Source organism: Acomys minous (assembly GCF_964271855.1).
Source record: "Acomys minous genome assembly, chromosome: 19".
Classification (NCBI taxonomy): domain Eukaryota; kingdom Metazoa; phylum Chordata; class Mammalia; order Rodentia; family Muridae; genus Acomys; species Acomys minous.
In genome coordinates this window covers 40,844,662-40,870,177 of record NC_140499.1, presented here as the reverse complement: position 1 = coordinate 40,870,177, position 25,516 = coordinate 40,844,662, and the positions used below count along the sequence as shown (strand labels likewise).

Below are 25,516 nucleotides of genomic sequence, written 5' to 3'. Positions count from 1 at the left end.
GTTTGGTGTGGTTGAGCCCTAACACACACCTTTAATCCAAGAGCTTTCACTACACAGGGTTTAATAAAGTCAGGAGACGGAGCAAGGAACCAGCTGACAGGGATTAAAGACTAGGAGGGATTTTGAGTTGAGGGGTATTTAAGGCGGCTTGTAGAAGCAGAAGGAGCTCTTGGGCTTTTAGCTCTTAGCACTTTAGCTCCTCAGCTCCTTGCCCTTTGGCTAGCAAGCCTTTGGCCTTGGGTTTTTTGGCTTTTTCCTCCTGTGTTATCAGTTGAGCTATTGAGCCTTTTGGGTCCTTTTACATCGGGATGTGAGCTGAGTAGGAAGGTCAGCTGGGTGCTCTCTCTGCCTCTCTGAGCTAGCAGGTTTTCACCCCAGCACCTGGCTCCTGAGTCTTTACTGGTAAAATAAAATGACCGGGAGTTTCATTTAAAACAACAAAAGAATGCTGCAAACTATCAGCTCTGATGACTTCTGCGGCAGTGGTGGGAGCCCAGTGCCCAGTGTCCAGCCTCCTCCTCTGGCCCCAGACCTCACCCTCAGGGTTTGTTTCTCTAGGGGTATTGGACTACCTCTGGTCACTGAGCCAGCAGGGGATCTACAAATGACCTTTTGAGCTCAAGGAGGCAGCCGGGACTCTTTCCGTAATCAGACCACTGGTGAGGGCCATGGAGCCTAGGACACCCAGAACGGAGTGACAGTTTCCGAACCGAACCACCATGGACATCCTCCCTCCCTGGTGTCTGCATCCTAGCCTCTGAGCTTTGGAAATGCCTGCGATCCTAGCAGCTCACTACACTACAAGGGAGCCCGTCTTCGCCATGGTAGCCAGAGCAGAAGAGAATGAGGACCCACCTAGTGGGGTGAGTAAAAGCATTCTTGTTGTTTTGACATCCTGGAGCCTCCTCACCCCACCCCACCCCCCCAAAAAAAGAAGTGTTGCAGAGGGGGCCTCACCTCTGTACTCCCAATGCTTAGGAGGGTGAGGCAGAGGAGTTACTGAGAGTCTGAGGCCACCCTGGTTTACATGGGCAATTTCAAGCCAGCCTGTGCTATACTGAGACTCTGGCTCAAACAAAACAGAAGAAAGAAGAAGAAGAAGGAGGAGGAGGAGGAGGAGGAGAGAGGGACAAAGGAAAGGAGGGAAAAATGAATAGAAAAGAAAGGAAAGGAGGGGGAGGGGAGGGAGATGAAGGGGGTTAGGGGAAGAGGGAAGAGGGAAGAGGGAAGGGAAGGACTTTTCCTGGGCATCCTTCCTTTCACAGTCAAGCCTCCTCTCTCCCCTCTACCTCCCTGTTCTTTTCCTTATGGGGAAAACCAGAAAGGCAGGAGAGGTGGCAACAGTTTTCAGCAAGAGTCACTCTAAGAGGCTCCCTCCTGCTGGGCGCATTGGCACTGTAATCTCAGCACTCTGGGAGGCAGAGGCAGGTAGATCTCTGAGTTCGAGGCTAGCCTGCTTTACAAAGTGAGTCCAGGACAGCCAAGGCTATCTACAGGGAAACCCTGTCTCGAAAAAAAGTCTCCTTCCTACCTCCCCAATCTTCCTCTCCTGCCCTAAGCCTAAAGATACCTTGGAAGAATTTCAGGAAGGGGGTGCATCTAGCTCTCCCTTCCCCAGCTGGATGACTGCCTGAGCGGTGGGCATGCAGGTCTCCCCTGTGCCCCACAACTCCAAGCAAGAAAAAGGCTGCCCATCGGCAGGGGAACCCAGGAAGAGAGGCTGTGTGGTTACCACCGCTGCTGAAAGGTAGCGCAAAAGCTGCACTGAGCTAGACCTGCTGTTTCTTCCCATTGCAACAGCCACATCGACAAGTATCTCAACGGTGAGTGGCCAGAGTAGAACACTGACTTAGATCATCAGGGTCTGCATGTGAACAGATAGCAGTTTAGCATCTAGAGAGGCAAGAGGAGTAAAGGAAGTGGTGAGGACACTCCCATGATGTGTGTGTGTGTGTGTGTGTGTGTGTGTGTGTGTGTGTGTGTGTCACTGATGCTTTGAGCCAAGTCAGAGGGCAGCAACCAGACAAGTGCAAGAAGCACTTCATAGTTGCATTCTTATGCCCCTTTGAGGTCAGGATCTAGCTTTGCATGTTGTACAGTCCTGAGCAGCAAGAGGCCTACGGAAGCTTGCTCGTGATGAGACTCCATACCCTCTCCCTCCCTGAGGTGCAGGCTTTGCCCACAGCAAGTATCAACTGGAGGATGGCGGGGCCCATGCCTGAGACTGGATGTGTTCAGGCTTGTCTGAAGGATGGCTAGATCAGCCAGCCTGGGGCCCTTGTCTGAGTCCCCAGGGAAAAGTGGGAGGAAGGACCAAATGGAAAAATTGAAAGAGCCACTAGCTGACAGATGAGAGAGTTGCGCTAGAGCAGTGCTGCCAACTAAATCACGCTTCTCTTTAGGCATACTCTTTAGTCCAGAGAACCAACATTTTCAAGAGATGATGGCTGTACCCACAGAGGTGACAGAACATGGCAGGAGGGTATGGGGAGCAATTCCTTCCCTTCTGGTAAGGCTCAGAATTGAGAGCATTTGGGACAAAAGCCTGAGCGGAATGCATCACGTCCTCCCATTTCCCCACCAGGGGTTAGGAATGATACATAACAGAAGTCTGTGAGTTGGCTAATACCAAGTTACTCCCAACTTACTGGCCTAAAAGAACAATAGTTATTTGTTATCTCAGAGAAGGTCAGAACCCTGGGTCAGCTTAGTAGGATCACCCGAGATAGGCATTTTGATGAGGTTGGTATGATGTCACCTGGGGGATAGGTGGCTTGAGGACCCACCTCCAGGAGAGTCACCCACACTAGTACCTGTCAGCTGGGTGGTTGGTGTTGGCTCAGCACTTGTTGACTTCCTCTAGGATACAGCACAGCTACACATTAACTGCCTCCTTGAACTAATTTTAATTGGGCACATATGGATAGGTAGTTCTAGACCCATTTGATTTCCTAATCCACTGGATTAAAAAAAAAAAAAAAAGCAAAGCAAGTGTCTGAGTTACCATTTGGCAGGATGCGGCTGAAGACAGTCAGTGTGTGGCCAGCCAAGCTCTCTGCTAGTTTGACTTGCTAAGGCGGCAGCTGTGCCCCAGTTGTTGCAGCTAATCTATTACACACTGACAGTGGGCGAGGTGCTGTGCTTGGCACCTTCCGTGCCATCTCTTGTGCAATCCTGACTTTTTTTTACAGTCAAGTCTATTGTCGTCTTCGTTTTATAGCTGAGGAATTTGAAGCTTCAGGGTGACATCCAATTACTAAGAGAAGGGTTCTTGGGCCAGTAAGAAGGCTCAGCAAATGGAAGAAGGCCAAGCCTGGCAACTTGACTTCAGTTCCTGGCACACTGTGGTATGTGCGTGCACATGCGCGAGCGCAGACACACACACACACACACACACACACACACACACACACACACACAGACACACACACATGCACACACACCAGCAGCAGCAACAACAAAAAGAGAAATGGCTTTAGTGTATGTCGCATCTATTTAATAAAGCAGGTTAGTTGATAGCAGTTCACAAAGGACATTTTAGAGCTTACAGGACAAAGTGGCAAGTTCACTTGCATCTCCCTTAGGCTGGACATGGTGGCGCATGCTTCCAATCTCAGAACTCTGGAGGCAAAGGCAGGTAGATCTATGTAAGGTTGGAGCCAGTTTGAACTATATAGCAAGTTCCAGGTCAGTGTTGTGTCAAAAAATAAAATAAAATAAAATAAAACAAAACAAAATAAGAAAGAAAGAAAGAAAGAAAGAAAGCAAACAAACAAAATCACCTTGTCCTATGACCAGGCACAGCAGTCAGGTGGCTTTGCGGTCTCTCCCAGCAAGATTCTGTACTCTAGGCCTCAAAGGTCTAGGGGGTTGTCTTCCAAGGAGGTTGTCTGTTGGAACAGCCATCTCTATTGGCTGTTATCAGAGTCCTGTGAGGCCCAGGAAGGGAGCTCTGTGACAGAAGGGAACCGCAGCCTCTTCTCTGGGGTGATTGCTGATAATCAAACCTGGGCATTTCCTCTGTGTGTCTGATTCCCACAGGGCATTTCTCTGACCAGCTAGACAGTCTGGATGGAGAGACACAGGCCTATGCCTACTTGGGGTGCCACATGCCATAACCACCCTAATCCCTGCCTCCCGACCATAGAGACACACTCAAAGAGGTCTTTCTTTGAAGAAAAGAAAAAAGCATCCTCTTTGGACTTGAGGTCAGCACGGACCTCGCTTGCTCTCCCTCTGCCCCAGTTTGAGTGTTTTCTTAGCCTTGACAAGCAAACAAATGGGAAAGCCTTGGCATGTTTTCTCTTACAATGATGTTTTGGGAGGCCTTTCTGGATCCCAGTCCCTCTCAGCAGGGGGTGCATATAGCACTGTCAAAGATAAACTGTCTGGACTCTGAGATTGTGTAGTTTTCATATACAGGGTGTGTGGTGTGTATATATGGCAGGAAGGCCATAAGGGGTGTGAGTTCATCCTGTAAATTTTTTTTTTACAACACAATACATGCCCCTCAAGGCCTGAAATGATGTGGGGAGTAATTTATGCCCCCCCTCCCAGTGTCTCCAAAGAGCACTAGAACGTCATGGTTTTCTGGGCTTCAGACCATGGTGTGAAATGTTTCAAATCTGACCCTGAGAGACTGTAAGGCATCCAATGTTCTTTCTGGTATTTCATGGGTTCTTTTGGAACCTAGACCCACGATGTAAAATGTTTGGACCCTTGGCATCTCTAAGGGGGCCCCTCCTTCATTCTTCCCAGTCTGGGACTGACCCTTGGCTTCCACTCAGCAAGCATAAGGCTGAGAGGGGAAGATTCCGCATATTGGCCCGTGAAAAGCAGAACTGGCGAAGGTTCCAGTCTTCCCAAGGAAGGGAAGGCAAGGCGGTACCTTATAGAGAGATGTCTATCTCAGAGCTTACAGTGTACGCAGAAACCAAAGGGGCCACTAGATCTCCGAGTCCTTTATAACAACCTTTCCCACCATTAGGGACTCCCAGGAGGCACATGTGGCAGGCTCTCAGGACAACCGGGAGAGACGCTATGTAATAGTCAATTCAAAGGGGAAGGCGTGCTATTTATGATAGTGCAATATTTCACGCCAGCTGGAAGCCATCGTTTGTAAAGACAACATGTCAGGAAGCAACCGTTGTTCCTGGAGGATCATACAACAACTAGGAGACTAAGGAGGCCTGGAAAGCCTCCTGAGCGTGGGACCTGCCTTCCTCCACGTTATCTCTGGATCCGTGGAGCAGGGCGCATCGCTGATCTGTGTGATTCTTCACTCCCCTCCACTAAAAGCAGCATGGGGCGTGTTTGAAGTTGTGCTTCCTGTGGGAAGAGCTCTGGGTTCTGATCTGGACTCTGGTTTCTGTGAGCCTCCTCTGTAATTGGAGTCTTTACCAAATGGATTCAGATGTTCTGCTGGGTTGTTGTGAGTCTTCAAGACCATGCATACAAAGGCCTGGCATGGAGAGATGCTTCCAAGCCCTTAGTTAATAGTCATCGTTTTTTGTTGTTGTTGTTGTTGTTGTTGTTGTTGTTGTTGTTGCTCTTTTGGGGTTTTCAAATCTTATTTTTATTTATTTATTTATTTACTTACTTATTTGTTTGTTTATTTTTAGTCAGGACCTTGCCTTGTAGCCATGGCTAGCCTGGTAATCACTATATAGCCAGGCTACATTCAAACGCTAAGTGACCCGCCGCTGTATGATTGTCTGCATGGACCGCTACATCTGGCTGAATGATAATTCTTAATAGTAAGCTGAATAAAGATGGTAATCCTTAATTCCAGATGAATAAAGGAACTGTCAATATCATTTCATATGGATGTTTGGAGCCTTTTAAAAAAGATTTATTTAGCTGTTTTCAAACATAGAGAAAAGTATAAGAAATAGTAGACTAGCACTACACATACACACACACACACACACACACACATACACACACACACAAAAGCTGCCTTACCTTTGTGTAATTTTGTTCTATTTAATTAAGTGGTGAGAAATGTAATGCTTCCTGTGGTGATCCATGCTTTATCATCTTAAACCTCTTGGGAAATGATGCCATCTTTTACCAGAAAGGGAAGAAGTTTAACAGGAAACTGTGAATAGTGATGGCTTTTATCCCTGTTTCTGCCTGTTCAGAATTCATGTCATCTCTGTCCCTTAGGTTTGTGTGCTATGTCCACAAGTGTGTCCACTGCCTGGACCAGTTAGCTCAGAACAGCTATGATAACATGTCAATGACATTAGACTCTACATCTAATAATTTATTTTCTTTCCTGTTTCCCTTCCTTCCTTCCTTCCTTCCTTCCTTCCTTCCTTCCTTCCTTTTCTTCCTCCCCAAGACAGGATCTCTCACTCACTATATAGCTTTGGCTGTCCTAGAACTTACTCTGTAGACCAGGCTGGACTAAAACTCACAGAGACACCTGCCCTGCCTCTGCCTCCCCAACGCTGGGATTAAAAAGGCATTCCCTACTTGGCTAATAAATGTGTTTTCAAAGAGAGCAGACCCTGCTGGAGTGAGCCCAGGCACAGTAGGAGTGCACTGAGGCCCTACCTGCCCCTTGGCCACCACATCTGGTCTGTGGAAATCAGTGTGAAGGCGATCCCTTCCAGGGGGGAAGTACTGAGGGCAACAGAAATCCTGCAGTTACCCTCAGTGAAAGGGCTGCCCCAGGGGATCATGGAAGCTTTCCACATCCTTCTTGCCTCCCAGCAGAACGGGTACACCTTAGCACACTTAGTTGATAGAGTCCTTTGTCAGCTGAGGCTTGTTGCTCTTAAATCCTCACTCTCACTGAGGTACAAAACAACCCTGGGGGAAAACTCACAGTTCCTCAGGTTTGTTTATTCATTAGATGACACTGAAAACAGATCCTCCTTATAAGGAGTGGCCCTGGTCCTGGCACATAGAGCATCTTCCTGGATCTTAGTTAAGGATCACTTTTGTTGTTGTTGCTGCTGCTGCTGCGGGTTGCTATTTTGTTTTGTTTGTTTTTGCTGTTCTTTTGCATTTTGGAGAAAGGACCTCGATGGGAAGAAAAACAAATAAAACCAAGCACCAGAGTAATTCAAGTTTCCAGATTAGGAGTCAGGATGAAGAACCACAGCTGTGGTGACAAGTTCCTGTAATCCCAGCACTCAAGGAGGCAGAGGCAGGTAGATCACTGTGTGTTCCAGGCCAGCCTGGTCTACAAAGTGAGTCCAGGACACACAGAGAAACCCTGTCTCGAAAAACAAAACAAAATAAAACAAAAACTAAGAAGCAACCCCCCAAAGCAAAACAAACAAACAAAAACCCCCATTACTGCTACTTACCTAAATAGTTTAATTCCAAACTGTATTCTTTCTTTTTTAATCTTTTGGAGACCTGGTCTCACTGGGTAGCTCTGACTAGCCTGGAACTCACAGCACCTGCCTCTGCCTCCCAAAGTGCTGGACTTAAAAGTGTGGACCACCACATCTGGCCCTAACTGTATTTTAAAATATTTATCTTCTTATTCACCCATAAGGCCCTCATCCTTCATCCAGGGAGCTTCCTTTTGCAGCAAAGACTGTTGCAGAGATCCGCAACTGGCCAAATGAAAAAAGATAATTTACCGTGGGTGTCCAAACCCACTTGATGCATTTACAACATAACCCTACATCTAGGGTTCAGAGAGCATGGAGGAAGAGGGTGCAGAAAGAGTGTAAGCGCCAGAGGACCAGGGTGTCTTCTGTAAGGCAGTGTCTTCTATATGTGACAAGGGAGCTCACCCAGGAAACCCTAAATAAGACCTGCATAATGGCACCACCAGTCGACATGCCAAAGTGGATGGGGAACTCTCACAAGGCCCCTACTAGATAAAGAACCATAGGCAATCAATAGCTTCGAAGAGAGGAAGAGTCAGTTTTATCCCATCCCAAGAGGTCAGCATAAAATGCACACACAAACAAGCAACAGTGCTAAATGTGCTCAATAGAGATGAGGGTAAGTGCGGGAGGGCGGGTGGTCGGCTTCTGGAGGCATGCTGCGCTGCGCTGCTGGGGGGGGGGGGTCGGGTATAGGCTGTGGGTTCTAAGACCCATCAGAATCACGTGAGGCCTGGCATGGCCAGAGGACAGCGGCCAGAGGCTGCAGCAGACAGCAGCAGCAGCAGCATGTGGCTCTGCAGTTCTTAACCTTTGGAATTTGCCAGGAAGCTGCTGAGAAATCCCCCGTGCGGTCACGCATGTGGTCATAGGATGCTGCACACATATGATTACATTATCCTGCTTACTCTTCCCAGGCCTTCTAGCAGGGGTGCTTTCCCACGGAGTTTGTCTTCCTATCATAAAACTAACCTTAGAGCGCTGTCAGCTGCTGACACCTTCCTCCTGGATCTCTTGCCTGCCCACTGACACCTCCTAGAAGTCCATAGTCCCTGCAACAGTGTCCCGGCCTATATCTCCCAAGGCCTTGCTATAATCCTGTTTGGTTATTTCTGAGTCATTCTAGGCAGGTGGCACCTTAGATATTCCAGACTTGGGACGCCTCAGAGGGTAGAGAAGTTTAAAAAGCTGCCCATTTCCAACAAACGACTCTAACTTGTTAATGGGAGGCAGGGAGGAAAGGCAGGAAGGGTGTGGACAGTTGTCCACAATGAGGCACAAATTAGAGAGGAGGGCAACTCCTGACTGTTGTTGGTGAATCCGAGCACATTTCCTTTTGAGCGAGGATGTCTTTGGGGGGCTTGTGGTTGTTTGTGTGTTTTTGAGACAGGGTTTCTAAGCCCCAGGTAGCTGGCCTTGTCTTTATCTTCTTACCTTCTGCCTCTCCCTGCGTGCTGGGGTTAGAGGTGTGAGCCACTGGCCCTGTTTACACAGTGGTGGAGAAGGGCACAGAGCTCTCGAGAGTGCTAGACAGACACTGTACCGCCCGAGCCACTGGCCAGATGGTCTCCCTTTCTTAGGACGCATCTTATTCCTTCTGAGACAGGATGCATTATAAACTGTCTGTCTGTTAACGTTGGGGCAAGAAAAATGGACGCTCTAGCAATGGTTCTTGTTGGTCCTGTGCAGGACCCCGGTTTAGACCCCAGCACATACTTCATGGCTCACAACTATGGAACTGTAACTCCAGTTTCAGGATCCAATGCCCTCTTCTGGCTTCCTCAGGGTCCTGCATATGGCCCACATGCAGACAGATACACACAGATAAGTAAAAATAAATATTAAATTCTTTTATTATTAAAAAAATAACAAAAGCTTTCTGTCAAATCATAAAGAACTTATATAGGGAGAGTCATTGGAATTTTTTTTCTCACCCTTTGCTCTGACATCCTTCAAGACTTCACTTGTCCTGACCTTATATTGAATTTCCCTCTCTATTTTTATTAATATAATGACACCATGGCTTTCCATTTTCTGTTTTGAAGTTGCTTTATTCATTATAAATCATCACATTGAAATATCTAGTGTTTTCCCAAGTGTAGAAAAACAAATAGGAGTAAAAACTGAGTAATTAAGTTCTACCTCTCACTGATGTGTGGTGGTACACACCTGTAATCCCAGCACTAGGGGAGGTAGAGGCAGGCAGATCTTTATGAATTCAAGCCTAGCATGGACTACAAATTGAGTCCAGGACAGCCAAGGCTATATAGAGACTGACTCAAAAAAACCAAAACCCAAACCAAACCCAAACCAACCAACCAAATAAATCAAAAACACCCTCGTAAAACAACAACAACAACAACAATAACAACAACAACAACAACAACAACACCTGTCTCTCCCTCAATTGCTGGCTGACACCCATATAAATAAAGCTGTTGCATCTTCCGCTACTGAAGCACTGGATGGTACCATATCAAATAATTTTTTTGTGGAGTCGTTTGATTTCTACCTGAAGAACCTGGAAAAATACTCACAGTCACTGGCTGCTCATGGCACCTCAGAAAGAAATGCTTGCCATGGGAGATGGTTTGTTCCTTCTGAATGAATGAAACCCGACAGTCCTGAAGATAGTCACATTTGCTAGGTGATTCTTCTGTTGAAAAGATTAAAGTAAGGAGCCAGAGAAAGGGCCCCTCTCCCAAAGCCCGGGCCTGTTTCTCTCTGGCTCCTCCTAGCCTGTGTGTGCCTTTGTACCCACCGGCTGGTATTGACCCAGCAGCAAGTTCGTTATGTGGCCCTGTGTTTACACATGGGTCTCCTGAAAGGCCAGCAGTGAGTGAGCTGCACCAGGGCAGGCCACACATCTCAGTGCATTTATTTGCCTTTTCAACTGATATAGGCTTTCCAAACACTGGTTCACACACTTCCCTTAGAGACAGGCACACAATGTCAAATTCCTGCCTTGTCAGAGAAATAGGTGCAGAAAGGCAGGTGGTGGGGCCAGGGCCACACAGCGAGTGTCCAAAAGTATTTGGCCTAGGCTCGGGTTCCTCTGACCCCAAGCCTAGCTGTGTCTTGTCCTCTGGATAGCACACCCAAATGGCCAATCTTGCAAGCTACATGGGTGCACATTTGGCAAATGTAGCACTGGCGGAGTGGAACGCTGCAGCTTGCCAAGGGCATTGGTTCTGTGTCAGGCTTCTTGAGAGCTGGCAATGGATGCTTCAGGAAGGCAGGGAGTGAGATGCTTCTTGGCTGCTGTAGCCTAGCACCTACACCTGTGCCTGGTGCAGAACAGAGACCCCAACAAATGCTAGATGGATGGTAGATAAATCTTGCCTGAGCCTTGCCTGCCTGCCACCTTTGTGAGTCTTCAAGGGCATTTTACAAGACTTTTGTGGCTGGGGGTGGTGGCATACACCTTTAATCCTGGCACTTGGGAAGGTGAGGGAGGAAGATTGCAAGTTCTAGGTCATCCTGAGCCACCTAGGGAGAGAGTGTCTAGACAAGTAAATACACCACAAATAAAAGCAAAAAGCCAATGACCCTCTCTGAAGAGGACACAGATGACTGCTTCTAGAATGGTCTATGCTCTACACACAAGGACTCACAAGCACATGGAGGCCGGATGTGCTAGAATTAGATCTCTCAGATGAAATAAGGCATCAGCTCTCTTAACTACCTCACAGTGGCTTTTCTAATGCATCGTCACCTCAGGTTTAGCAGATAGCTACAGCACAGTTACACGGAGGAACCCAGAAAGCCATGGCCTCACCTGTGTGCCTATAGCACAAGTTGGGCCAAAGCACAGATTCCTGTGAGCCATCCATCTGAGGGGATGGTATTGGTGTGTGTGTGTGTGTTTTGCTTTGTTTTTGTTTTTGTATTTTGTTTTTTGAGACAGGGTTTCTCTGTGTAGCCCTGGCCATCTTGAACTAGCTTTGTAGACCAGGCTGGCCTCAAACTTGTAGAGATCTGCCTGCCTCTGCCTCCCAAGTGCTAGGATTAAAGGCGTGTGCCACCACTACCTGGCTAAGGGGATGGCATTGTTAAGCCTCCAAGTCAGGCTTGGCAAAATGAGCCATTGAAAGGGACAGCTCTCCTAGGTAGAGGGTTTGGTCATGGAAACGGCCTTGGTGGCTCCTGTAGAACTCCTAACAGTGCTCCCACTCATAATAGTGCTCCCACCCCACTAGGCAGGCTGTGTCCTCTCTCTTTCTCCCTGAACATATAAGTCATTTGGAGTGGTGTTTCTTATTTCCCAAGCAGAAAACTGAAGGCAGATAGATGAATTTATAAATCTTTTGAAGTGAAGCTTTATTTTGCTTTCTCTGGGGATGGGAGTTTCACCCTGGGGGCCAGGCTGGCCTGAAAGGCACAGCAAGCTTCTTTTCCTAAGCTTCCAGCAGAGTGGTGACAGGCAGGGTCACCACACCCAGGCACATGGTGTTTGAAAATGTATAGAGAAATGCATGTGGACATCTCCAGTGAGACAGAATTCCAGCAATGCCTCTTTTCAAAATCGAGTACATTTCATAATCACAAGTACCTAGTCCATTTTTATTTGGAATATATTTTATAAAATCTCCGAAAGTATCTAGAACCATCCAGATCAACTTTGGGTCTCAGTTATGGAAATCACACACTGCCTCTAGAAGGCACTGGTTCGCGCCCAATCTCCACACTGTATTCTCTTTCCAGGCTTGGAGAAGATACTTGCTCAAGTGCTCAGGTCTGGAGGATCTAGAATTTTGCATCACTCTTCTGGAAAAGGCCCAATCCTTTCTCAGTATTAATATTGGAGATTTTCTAGCTAAAGAGTCTGGGCCTACTAAGAATCATTGACAGACCCAAGAGAAGTCCTGTGGACCAGGCTGCCTCAAGTCTGTCCCACAGAAGATCACCCAGTCCCACCACATTCTCTCAGCAGTCTCTGGGCTGCTGAGGTTAAAACTGGCAAAGGCCACGAAGAAGTTCCCACGATCCTGCACTCAGGAGTGGAGGCCCAGCCAGGCAGGAGCAGATTGCTGACAGATGAGGCTATCTTTACGCAGATAGCCTTTTGCTGGCTGCTCTCTCCTTGCCCTTCAGATCTGGATGGCCATGCTCAAGAGGGACTGGAGAATCTCAGTAGGGAGGTTTGGAAACAGCCACCCACCCGGCTTGCCGGGTTGCTACTCAGCTTCCAAAGCTGCCTTTTCACAGCACGTTACAGAAGCTTGAGAAAATAGTATTATCTCTGCTAAAGAAGCCGGGATGGTGACCCTAAGGCATGACATTCACACGTAGAGGTTACATCTAATTTCTACACAGGAAGTGAACGGCAGAGCTCTGGGAAACACACGATCTCTGGCAATGAAGAGGAACTTCCCTCATATACTTAATTAAGATTGAGAAGTATTTTCCAGTGGGAAAAGTTAGTTGCTGACCACCTGTATCACTCAGGATTTATAACGTCTGGAGAGCTCAAATGACATTGTCACGTCTTCCTGGGGCCAGGCCAGTGAATGGGTGGCACAAAATGTTAATACCGACAGTCATTACTGAAGTTTCCCACATGGCTGAGCCCAATTAATTAGGCCTAGCCAAACCTGCTAGCCACACCCAGGACCCAGGTGAATAGCTCTCTTGGATTCAGGAACACCCCTTCAACAAACACTCATTTGTTACTACCTGTTTTCAGTGAATCACTGCCGAGGACTCTTCCTGACAGAGCGTCCTCAACACAGCACTCCAGACCAAAGTCAAAAGCCTCTGCTTTAGAGTTCATTAAAGGTGGTCTTTCAACTAGTTTACACGTGGTAATTTCTATTTCACTTTGACCCATGGTTTGCTCACAGCCAAGGATAAATGCAACTTATGTTTTAGGCCCAAATCAAAGGACTGGATAGATTCTTCCAGCCCTGTTTTCCTTAAAGCTGATGTAAATCATATTTTCTCTCCAAAGCCTGTGGACTACTAGCAGAATGTGTCAGAAACTCCTGTGGGCCAATGTTTTGTACATGTCATGGACAGAGATGGGAGTATCCTGGAGCAAACTCATGTCTTGGGTACCAAAGGTATCAAAAGTGGTCTAGACCAACCAAACCATATTCACCGAATGCCAGTTACTGCCAGGTACTAGGTGGGAAACAGAGATAGTCATCCTTTCTGGTCTCCTAGATTTACCTTCTAGTTGGTAGGCAAGTAGGGAAAGAAAACAACAACAACAACAACAACAACAACAGCAACAACAGCAACAACAACAAAAGCCAAACCAAACCCAAACTCAAAGGGACTTCTAATAGCAAGTGATGCTAAAATAACTCAGAGGACTGGTGGGGGGAGGGGCTCAGTGATGGAGCACATAGGTGACATCTTGGGTTGGAGCCCCAGCAACTCTCAAAAAAGTGGGGAGGGATAGCATTTGGGTGAGCCTGAGTCAAGGTCTTACTATCTAGCTCTGGCTGGCTTGGTACTCACTATAGAGCAGGCTGGCCTCAAACTCATGAAGATCTGCCTGCCTCTGCCTCTGCCCCCTGAGTGCTGGGATTAAAAGGGGGTGTGCTACCATGCCTAGTTCATGCAGGTTTATTTTAAAATCGTCTCCACAAAAACAAACTCAAGCAGGACAGAAAGACTGTTAGGAGGCCACTGTCCTCTGATGCTTTTACTTTGGTGAAGGGAAGGTATTTATTTGGAGGCATGCTGAGAAATTGATGCAATCTCCAAGGTAAGTGACGTGATAATATGTCCCCAAACTTAAAATGCACTATCCTTTGACTCAACAAGCCCACTTCTAGGGACTTAGTCTGTCAAAATGGAACATGCTCAAGAGGGTATGGGTACAAGATACCACAGCGCAGTTTGTAGTTAACAGCATTGCCAACAACCTGAAAGTTCATCAGTAAGAAGTAAGTAAATCACAGAACATTCCTACCACAGACTGTTTTATAGCCATAATAAGAGTGAAGAGCTAGCTGGGCATGGTGGCACCCGCCTTCAGTCCCTGCACTCAGGAGGCAGAGGCAGGAAGGTCTTTGTGAATTTGAGGCCAGCCCGGTTTACAAAGTGAGTCCAGGAAGCCAGGGCTATTACACAAAGAAACCCTGTCTCGAAAAAACAAAACAAAACGACAACACGAAGAATGAAGTTGCACTCCATATATTGACAAATGAAAAGAAGCAAGGAACACAAACTGTGTTTAATAGCCCATTATCTCTGAAAATTAGATATACTCATCAATGTGATCCTTGGAAGGTTCTTATGGGTTAGAGATGAAGTGTCACCCAAAAGGTTCAAATGTTACATGCCTGGTTGTCAGCCGATGGGCTTTTGGGATGTGACTTGATCGTGAAGGCTTTGACCTAATCACTATACTGCTCCATTGATGAATTCTTAATTAGATTATGGGGAGGAGAGAGAAGCTGAGGAAGGTAGGGCCTGCTTGGAGGAAGTGAGCTGCCGTGAGAAGTATAGTTTGTTCTGGCCTTTTCCTCTCTCTGCATCTCTCTTGCTTCCTGATCACCACGAGGCCAGTTTGTTTGTTTTTCCTTCACAACAATCATGTAGCAACAGATTAAGCTGATCTTAACCCAAAATCTCTGAAACTGTGAGCCCAAATAAACCTTTACCCCTTCCAAGTTGTCTACGCCAGCTTGCTGTCTGCCTGTTTGTTTTGGCCACAGAGAGAAAGTGCCAACTATCTCAGATTATATAAGGAAGTGATGACAGCTTTTGCCTCTTCTCTTCTGCATCCTTGTGCACATATTTGGCCAGTCAGAAAAGAAGATGTTTTGAAAAAACACTGAGGTATTGGGAAGCATACTTCTCCCTTTCACACACAGTGTGTTTTGTGTGTGTTTCTGCCTGGTGGTTCGATCTCACAGGTAAGTGTTATCTGTAGGCAAACACTCCTTCTCAGCGGTGTGATCTCTTGTGGGCTGACGTAGCAGGTGAACAATTCTCATCCAGGGCTCAGTATAGGGATCAGACATAGGGACTGTATCACAACAGTGTTGTCTCTTAGGATAGCTCTCTTCTTTGGACGGTGGTGCATTTATCTCTAATCCAGTCCAAGATTTGCATAGCTACCTTGACCATCGAACAACACATTAAGATAGGGAACTGAGGGGGTAGGGGTGGGGGATGGGAGGGGTGGGGGGGCGGAGTCTTGAAAGATATTTGCAGTGTGTCCTTGGGTTCTAAAAACACATTTCTTCCAGCGGAAATGTCGTCCCAGCTCTCAGAGTTCCTCAACTCCTGGGACACTGTGGTGACAGGCTGGAAGAGCAGACTGCTAAGGGAAAGGCTGGAAATCGAGTGTAACTCTGGTTTCCTACAGTGTTGTGCCAGGGAAGGTCAGCCAAGAATACTCATAATCTGTTCATCATGGGCATAAAGTGTGTCTCATGTTAAATAAAGCATGTCTGCATATGTAAAAGTCTTATTTAAAAGAAAATTTGTCATCAAGAACATGAACTAGCTATGGAAATGACTTTCAGTCTCTATTTTTAAGATGCATTAAATATGTATCTTAGTGGAGGAATTAACTTGCTTTGGGGCAGATTTTCCATTCCGTTCTGAGGCAGGTGTTGGAACTCAGGCAGGGGATAGAGCTTGGGGAACTGGCAAGAGTGGCTGAGGCTGCCGGGAGAACGGCTCATTAGAAAAGACCACGGGAACACCCCCACCCCACCCCAACCCCCGCCCCCAACCCCGCCCCGAGAGCGGCTGCATGTGAAACTGAGTCAGAGAGCACAACCTAAGAACAGAAACTGCCAGTCATGAGCCTGGGCCCACAGCTTTGCATGCTCCGTTTGAAATCAAATGTCTTCAGTCTGCTGCTCACCCCAAAGCTGGGTCCAGAGGAAAGGTTTCCAACACTAGCTCAGGAATCCTCCCTCAGCCTCCCCCCTGCAGCAGGAACGCCTGGAGGGCGGCGGCAGGCCTGTCTTCTGGGCTGACAGAACCTGATCACAGAGGAGGAAGCGGATTAACACGTGGGGCATTCAGTCCAGAAGGCTGAGCTGACTTCTGGATCAGAGCTCCTGGTCTCACTATGAGGCTTCAGGGAAGGCTTTTGTTTTTCCGGGTCCTTGACTACGAACCTTTCGGTGTTCTTGGGGAGAGGGCCTGCTTGACTGATGGTATGGGCACAAGGTAGTGGAAGTGGGGAGACAGGAAGAAAAAGGGAGGGATGACAGAGTGGGATAAAGAAGGGGAAATAGAGATTCCAGAACTCACATGGTGACATCACTGACAAGAAAGCTCTATAAATAGGCAGCAGGTACGACAGGGTCCTGTGAGGAATTCTCAAGTTCAATTTTCTTTCTCTTTTCTGGAGTTTTTTGGAGTCCTTCAGCTTGGAATCAGATGACTTTCCTTATGACATAAGGCTAAGGCCACAGTCTTAGTATTAATGATTCAAGCAATAGATGGACTCTCTGTTCAACTGTCACAGAATCATAGGAATGCCTTCAGATGTCTGTTCCACTCAGTTTTCAGATAAGGAAACTGAAGCCTGGAGTAGTCAGGTGACTTGGTTAAAACTCACAAGACATCAGGGACTAGAATTCAAGCTCTCTTTTTTCTAAGTAGTCAAATGATACTAATTTTTCACTCTCACATTTTACTCAGAGTTCTATCCACTGTTTCAAAGTACATGTTTAACTCCTCTCTCCCCCAAAGCGTGCTGTTTTTCAGGAATGACTCAGGAGACAGGGAAGACCAGCAAAGCTTACGTACAGGAGCCTGCAAAGATTAAGATGATTAAAGAAAATTGGTTGTTGTTTTGAGACTGGGTCTCTTTCCGCAGTACAGACTGTGAATTCAAACTTATGGCAATCCTCCTGCCTTACCTTCCTCAGTGCTGGAATTACAGGATCAAGTTGAGTTACCATTTTTTTTTTTTTTTGGCTTACAGGAATGTTAATTAGCAAATAGTGACCAGAATTTAACAACAGCTGAGGCATAAAAATAGATTCCAGCTCAACCTAATACAATAAAGGTCCAGCCCTTGTCTTCAGGGAAGCCATGCCTGCTAAGCACTATCTAATCATCAGCTGGGATGTGGTCTGGACTCAACACTTAGTCATTGCAGGTAACAGTCACAAGGCATGTAGTAAAACAAGAATCTGGAAGTTTCCAGTTTAGTAAGTCTAAATAAATGGCACAGCTTGACATTAAAGTACATTACATTTTACCAGAACTTTCAGGCTTGGCAGTTTATCTTGATCAAATTGATTAAATTATCGGTATTCCGGCTATCTAGGTGAGAACAGGATTAAAAATCTAGTGCTGTGGCAGATTTGGGCCCAGGGGCCCTGCTCAAACTATGGCACCAGCCAAGGACTATACGTGCAGTAAATATTGAATCCCCACCCAGATCTAGTCAACAGACAGGACATTCTCTACAGTTGAGTGCAGAGTGGGGACTGACTTTCACATGAACTCTGGTGCCCCATATTTAACCACGTCCCCTTGATGGGGAGACCTGGTGGCACTCAGAGGAAGGACAGCAGGCTACCAAGAAGAGACTTGATACCCTATGAGCATATACAGGGGGAGGAGGTCCCCCTCAGTCACAGTCATAGGGGAAGAGAGTAGGGGGAAAGCGGGAGGGAGGGAAGAATGGGAGGATACAAGGGATGGGATAACCATTGAGATGTGATATGAATGAATTAATAAAAAGGAAAAAAATCTGGTGCTGTGCCTTGAACCACTTCATGAAGCATGGAACATGCCCAGTGAGGGTGGAATTGCTTATTCTCTTGACCCAGAGGACTAGCATCCCTCCTTCACTTGGGGGCGGGGCTGTGAAATAAAGACACTGCAGGATAAAAATCACTCTAACCATTGTGTATGTATGTGTGACTACACTAAGCTGCCAATATATAGAATTCTTTACCTAGGAATTCCATAGGCACGGCTGTCAGCTATTTCCTTCCTACATTTTTGGCTCACTAGATACCCCTGAAGAAGTCTCATAGTTTGGATATGAAATGTAGTGCCCCCCCAAAGCCTACCTAAGGGGGCTCAGTCCTCCCCTAACTCTATTCTGGGAGGTTCCAGAAACCTGAGGAGGTAGGTCACAGCTAGAGGAAGTAGGTCACTGGGAAAGGGGCCTTGGGGAGCATCTTGTGCCTGGTCTTTTTCCCATTTCTATGAACCCTGAGATGGCTCGTCTGCTCTTCCCATTACCACCATGTATAGGCCAAGGAACATAAAACCAAGTGGGCATTCTGAAGTCACAAACTAAAACACACCTTATGTCCTTTATGTTAACCTAGTGAAATTTTGGTTATCGCTACTCAAAAGTACAACAAAATCCATGTCCCACACCTACTTGTCTTGCTTCTACACAGCCCAATTAGCTACAGGCTGACCTGACGTATTTGGGGCTGATCCTCAAGCCTTGCTATTTATCTGATTCCTGTCCGTCTCTTCCCTTTCATCCTGTCGGCCCAAATTGTTCCTAGAGAAACCTCTTTGTTTTCTCAGCTCTGGGAAACCACAACACTGTTCACACTATTTTATTCTTTAAAAAGTGAGGCTGGGGAGCCTAAGAGTCTTCTGTTGGCTTCCTTTGGGCTTGGGTCATTCTGTGACAGAGGACACTGAAGTAAGGAAACCTGACCATTCCCTTGGCACCCCAGGAACAACCCCAGATCCAGCTGGTTTTTCACCCATTCTCCCTTCCGATGGGAGGTTTTTGTTGAACCAGAAAAGCAGGGATAAGATTGCCCTCTAACAGGAAAGCATGCCTGAGTGGAGGAAGGAGCCTGTTCACAGTAATCTCCTGACCCTCCACTGCCCACCCAGTGAAAACGTAAGCACTGTGGCATGTCTTCAAAGGCCAGCCATGGAGGCATGGCTTTCCTAAGGCCATCATCACTTTTCATTAGATGTGGTCTACTATAGGACATACAAGGAAGAAAAGGCAGGTATTTTTAAAAGAATTCCTGTAATTAGGGATACTGCTGTAGTAAGTACTGATATGTGTGAACAGTACTCACACATATCAAATAACAAATCAGGCTAATTCTTGGGCTCAGTTTCATAGATGGAATGAAAACAGTATATGGTGTGGATGGTAACAGCCTCCAGTGACTAAGTGTAAATTTCGTAGTCAACTGCTGCTTGATACTTAGAACCTCACACTGCCTTTGAAATTCTCAACAAGCACTGGGAAAATTTCAGCTTTTGAGGGCATTTCAATTATCAATTTATATTTGCACAGTTTGTTCCACTAGCTACTCATTGCTACTCTGTACCATCTTAGCGACAAAGCCTACCAGCAATGTGTTCTCCTTTGGTTCTGGAGGCTAGTCTTAAAAATCAAGGCACTGACATAGCCGTTTCCTTCAAAACTCCAAGTATCTCTTTTCTGGCTTCTAGAGGCTGTGTGTACTCCTCGGCTCATGACATAAACCTTCATCTCTGAAGCCAGCAGCATGGTGTCTTCTCAACCTCTCTCTGATCTTTGCCTTTTTAGAAGTATTCTTGTGGGGCTGGTGATGGTTTAGCAGGTAAGGACACTTGGTGGTCCTGCAGAGGATCCAGGTTCAGGTCCCAGCACTCACAGGATGGCTCACAACCATCTTCTTTCTACTGTAGTTTCAGTGATCCGATGCTCTCCTGACTTTTGCAGGTACTAAGGCATGCATGTGCAGCACACGCATGCAGGCAAAACACTCATACATTTAAAACAGCTACAAAAGCACTCTTTTGCTGATGTTAGGGTTCGAATAATCTCCTGCTATAATCTGAGTATGGTTTATCTATACTAGAACTTACCTTTAATTTAGTATGCATCAACATTTAGTCCTCAGAGTGGTAGGATTAAGAGGCAAGGCCCAGTACAGAGCCCCAGTGAATGGGCTGGTTATCAATGCCGTCCGTCCCCCTTTCCTCCTTATACACGTCCATTTGCCCTTCTGCTTTTCTACTGTGTGACAGTATGTATACAGGCCTTTGTTAGGTGAAGTCTCCTGGGTCTTGAGCTACATAAAAACTGCATTAAATATTGCTTTACATTCTTTCAATTTGCCCACAACCTAGTTACTAAGATCATATGACTTTCTTGAACAGACAGGCCTGTGACTAAGCTGCTGCTGACAAATGGCAGTAATTTATCACAGAATTGGGTAACAATGATTCACAGAAGCCTGCATTCCCACTCACCTAGCATGAGGTGTATACACCGGCAAGTTAATTATAAGACTGCTGAAGCTGTGGCTCTAGAAAAATGCAGGCATGTACCTAGAGCTATGGGTAGAAACTTGCATTTGAATGACTCCAGTCCCTTTTATAGGAGGCATCACACACAGCTGCTTCATTTAGCTTAAACTGACTGAGGACAATACCAGTTAAATTTACGACTGCTGTCCTTAAATGCAAACCAGCTATGCCCAGTGTGAGTTCAAGTCTTGAACAGAAGAAATATTGCAACTTTAGGGCTAGGGATGTAGCTCAGTAGACAGCACTTGCCTAGCATGCACATGGCTCCTGGTTGTTTGCTGTCCAGCACCACAAAAACGGAAGCCTCTAAAAATCTTCAAGCGCGTTTGACTTGTCAAAAGCCCACCACTGCTGCTCAGAAATATTACAAATTAATGATTATACAAAAACTTCTATTTCGGACTACAATGTTATCATGCCGTCAAGTAGTACCTGGGTAGAGCGCTCTTGGCACTCAGCTCTTAACAGCAGTACCTAATGAACTGGGAAACTGTTCCAAGTGCAGTTCTGCTGTACCCAATACAAGATCCATCAACTAATTTGGCCCCAAGACTTGGAAAGCATTAGAAGGGATTTAGAGGCTCTTGAACACTTAGTTGAGCCTGTAAGCTAAGTAATTAAAGTGACTTTAAGACTGAATATAGTTAAGGAGACATGGCTAGTAATAAATGAATTATTTAAACACTAAACAGGAAGTCTAGCCTGAGTTCAGCAGCATACAGGAACCCACTAACCCAAATTAAAGTGAAATACAACACTGCTTGCTTTTCCATTTTGAGCTTGGTTGTAGCTTTAAGGTTATCCTTGGCCCATCAGTGAAAGATTTCGTCTGCATTGTTAGTTGGTCTTATGTTTATGGTTTATTTAATTCATTCCTTGAATATCTTTTGGCTGACTTAATGCTTGCCTACACAGAACTGTGAGGACATCTTCTAAAGCTTTAGCCTTGCATGAGCAGAGGTGGTTGTCAGTGATGCTCCCTGAACATGTACTAAATCTTTAAAGTAGCCAACAATTTTAACTATGGCAGAATTTCAGATTTTCATGAGATAACTTAATTGTACTTTAAAAAAACCTAATAATTAATATGAACTGCAGAATGGCTAAAAGCAATTGGAACTTCGCTCAGCTTTGTTAATTTGCCTAAAAGAAATCAGTAAACAGGGGGTACATATCTGTTTTAAAAAACTTAATACTATCCCAAGATAACTATTCAGTTTTTAAGTTTGTAAGGAAATATTATCATTTATATAGAAGTTTACATAAACTGTAGTCTCCAAGAAAACTTCTATTATTTAGCCTTTTGGAAAAAGCCTTTCCACTGAAACTCATAGCCCAGATCTATAGTCCTAGCTACCATGGAAGCTGAGACCAGAGAATCCAAAATTCAAGGTCAGTCTGGACAACTAGAGACCAAATCTCAAAATAAAGGTGAAAAGGGGGCTTGTGATACAGACCAGTGGTAAAGTCCTTGCTTACCATATGCAAGGTCTAGTTTCCCTCCCTAGTACTGCAAAAACAAAAAACAAATAACAACAAAGTGTGGTGGTACGGTGCGAGGTGCAGTGACTCATACCTGTAAGTAATCGCGGCACTTGAGATTGAGACAAAAGGGTCATCATAGGTTCTAGTCCAGTTTGAGGCCCAAGGCTGCCTGGAGTAAAAAGTGGGACCTTGTCTTAAAAATACAACAAGAAAGCAACAAAAGCCTGTTTTAAGATGAAGGAATAAATATGTAAAAAGCTGTCATCATCTGTCCAGGATTAGAACTTACATTTTCATGAGAGGATGAGACAGGAGGATCTCTGACTTTTGGCACCAACCTGGTCTACAAAGTGAGTTCCAGGACAGCCAGGAGTACACAGAAAGACTATGTCTCAAAAAACCAAACCAACCAACCAAACAAACAAAAAAACCCCCAAACAAAACCACAATTAAAAAAAAGAAGCTGGACATAGTGGCGCACACCTTTAATCCCAGCACTCAGGGAGGCAGAGGCAGGTGGATTTCCGTGAATTCCAGGCCAGCCTGGTCTGCAAAGAGAGTCCAGGACAGCTAAGGCTACACAGAGAAACCCTGTCTTGAAAAACCAAAAGAAAAAGGCCAACCTAAAAACTTCCATAGTATAGTATTACACAACACTGAAGTATCTCAAGGATATATTGTGGACTCCTTTTCTAGCTGTTTCAACTGTATTTTAGATAAAATGGTATAAATAACAGTTGTGTTGGTAGAAAGAAATCCCCACTAAATGCCTTTCGGTATGTTTCAAACCCACAGAGTCGTTACAAAATTTAGACTCACTCCATAGATGTAGCTAATTCAGAACATGAAATACAGTACTTACCGTAGGAGTTTAATAATTCCATGATAATAACTTTATCATGTAGATACAGTCTGCGGTGCTCACATATACTCATTATAGGAATTTCATTACCCTGAAATCTTTTACAATTCCTTTTTATATTTCCTTCATGTAGTTGAAAGTGGCACTTAACTAGCGCATGTTTTTCTTTACAGCTATTTGCTGATATAAAGTTGTTGCTTACCCCCAAGTACATTATCTGCAAATAAAAATACTCATCTTTTTTTTTCTTGTGACTTACAGTTGGAAACTAGGTAGCGAACTTCCTTCAAGTCCCGAGCAGAAGAGGACAAGCAGCTCTGAACCGATCTACTCAGACTCAGTCCTACAGTCCTCTAAGGAGCCAGCCAAACCACGTCAACCTGCTCACCCAGCCAGTCACCCCACCACCCAGCCAGCGCTTACAGGTCATCGACTATTTAGTGGCTTGTTAATTTGAAATAAAAACAGAACAAAACAAATTTTAAAGAATTAACTTTTATTTTTGCTTAGTTTTATTAAAAAAATAAATATGTCATAAAGCTTTTTGTTTCCTTTAGGGAGAAAAAAGGAACACGTTCCATAAAATCAAACAAGCAATGGTAACATGTCTTAACTTGAAAACGACTGGGGAGCACTGGTTTACAAGTTATAATTGAATGAATGACTGCCACAGTTGCCTATTCCCTCCTGTCAGTGACAGCAAACAACAGGATCAACTAGGGCAAAATAAATAATTGTGTGGAAGCCCTGATAAGTGCTTAAACCGACGGATTCACAGAGACATCTGTACAGCTGTATCTTGCTTTAAATAACAAAGAAGTTCCTGTAAAGTTTGGGTAAATGGGAAAACCACAAACATACAAGGAGAGCTTGGTATCTGAAGGACTTTTGTGGTAAATTATTTTATGAACAACCACTTTCACTTTATTCAGAGGTTTTTGCTTTGCTTAGAAATACTACTGCTCTGAACTGAGGCAACAGCACATTTACCCAACAGTGCTCTTGCTGGGCCAGTGGCACAATTTCCAAGTTTGTGTTTCTATTAAAGTAAGTAGTGTAAGGTAGAGTCAGCCAAGAAATCCAGTGCATCTGGCAAAGCAGGCACAGGGGTGGGCTTGCTGTCTTTAACCATTCAGTGCAGTAGGTATGGCTAAGAACCTATTTTGTGCAAAGCACAGGACTCAACCTTTCCACTTTGGTTGCCGATGTCTTCTGTGGTCTAATACCAGTCCAGGGGGAGGTCTGGAATTCCAAAAGAAATACTTTAACCCTCAAGACTGGCTTTAACCAACCTCTAGCTGCCTAACTTTGAGACTAAGGTGGGGAACAATGGATGAGACTGAGTTTTCCATGGCTAAATTTTAACATGTGTCACACTTCACAACCAGTTAATGGGAATTCTGCTGGTGACAATTTTTTCAAATGGTTCCTTTATTACTATTTTACTTCCTCTGGACAGACCCTGAACTCTCAAGGAAAATTCTGGAGGTTTCCAAGTGGGTGATGCCCTTCAGTCCTGATCACAGAATGAAAAAATTTTCCCACCTGCCAGAATTGCACGAACTTATACTACCCCAAAGTATAACACAGAATGCTTTGGCTAGGTAATAAGCACGGTAGTATCAGTTCCAGTTGGTTTTATCAATGTTAAATAAACAGAATCCTCACTCTATTTGTTTTGACAAAACTTCTACCAGACCCAAGCAACATTTAGTTAGGCTAGTCAGTTGTTTTTGTTTTTTTTTCTCTCCAAACACTTCTACTAATATTGCTGCCTATATGTACAAGTGTGAATGAAGAATACGCACTCTTTAGTCTTTTCCACACCAAGTACACTAATGATTAGTAAGTAATTAAATAATAAGTGGCCATATTAAACCCATTTTTTTTCTTTAAAAAAAATACTTTCTAGCACTTAAAAAAACTGGGTCTGAAAGTATCCTATTTCTGTCAAACTCTGCTTCCCTCCCAGTCCCACCCAAACCTGCTACAAATGCTGGATTGAGTTCATATCAAATAACTTAGTAGTACCAAGATTTTCAAATGGAAACAGTGTTACTGACTTCTTCATATTGGATAACAAAATAAGGGTAACTCTGGTCATCATTAAAAATGACAAAAATCTGAGGCTCAAAGAAATTATCCACACAAGAGTCATACAAGTCACTGGTGACACTGCCAGGATTGACTGGAGGGGGCCTTCGCATGCCGTGACTGCCCATTGTGTATCTGCCAGTCAATACTTTGGCCAAAAACATGAAATGGACTCCTTTGGGGGACTTCTTAGAAAAGTTGTGAGAGTAGCTTGCCTTCTTTGCAAAATAACTGCCTTGTCCAAACATGGTAGCATGCTTTCCACAGACACGGGGGTCAAAGTTGTGCTTGCAGATTCCATCGACCACATCTTGGGAGGTTCCATGAAATAAGTGTCTCTCGTTTATTATTCTGTCACGGCCAAACATTTTTCTGTTCATATATTCTTTTTTCCTAATGAAAGACGTAGACAGGCATTTAGGAGGAAGACAAGTAGATTATATAGCAAACAGAATGCATTCAAACTTTGCTTTACAGTTTAAACAGTAAAGATATT

General features: G+C 45.1%; 1 protein-coding gene across 2 annotated transcripts in view; it reads right to left on the bottom strand.

Annotated features, from left to right (window-relative positions):
- Positions 1–23,405: 23,405 nt before the first annotated feature.
- The window catches only part of TIPARP (TCDD inducible poly(ADP-ribose) polymerase), a 29,114-nt gene continuing 27,003 nt past the window's right edge, over positions 23,406–25,516 (bottom strand). For both annotated transcript variants that reach the window (XM_084769419.1, XM_084769420.1), the window contains exon 6: positions 23,406–25,413. In XM_084769419.1, the coding sequence (XP_084625545.1) occupies positions 24,966–25,413 (448 nt within the window). In that variant the 3' untranslated portion in view covers positions 23,406–24,965. The remainder of the gene's footprint in view (positions 25,414–25,516) is intronic.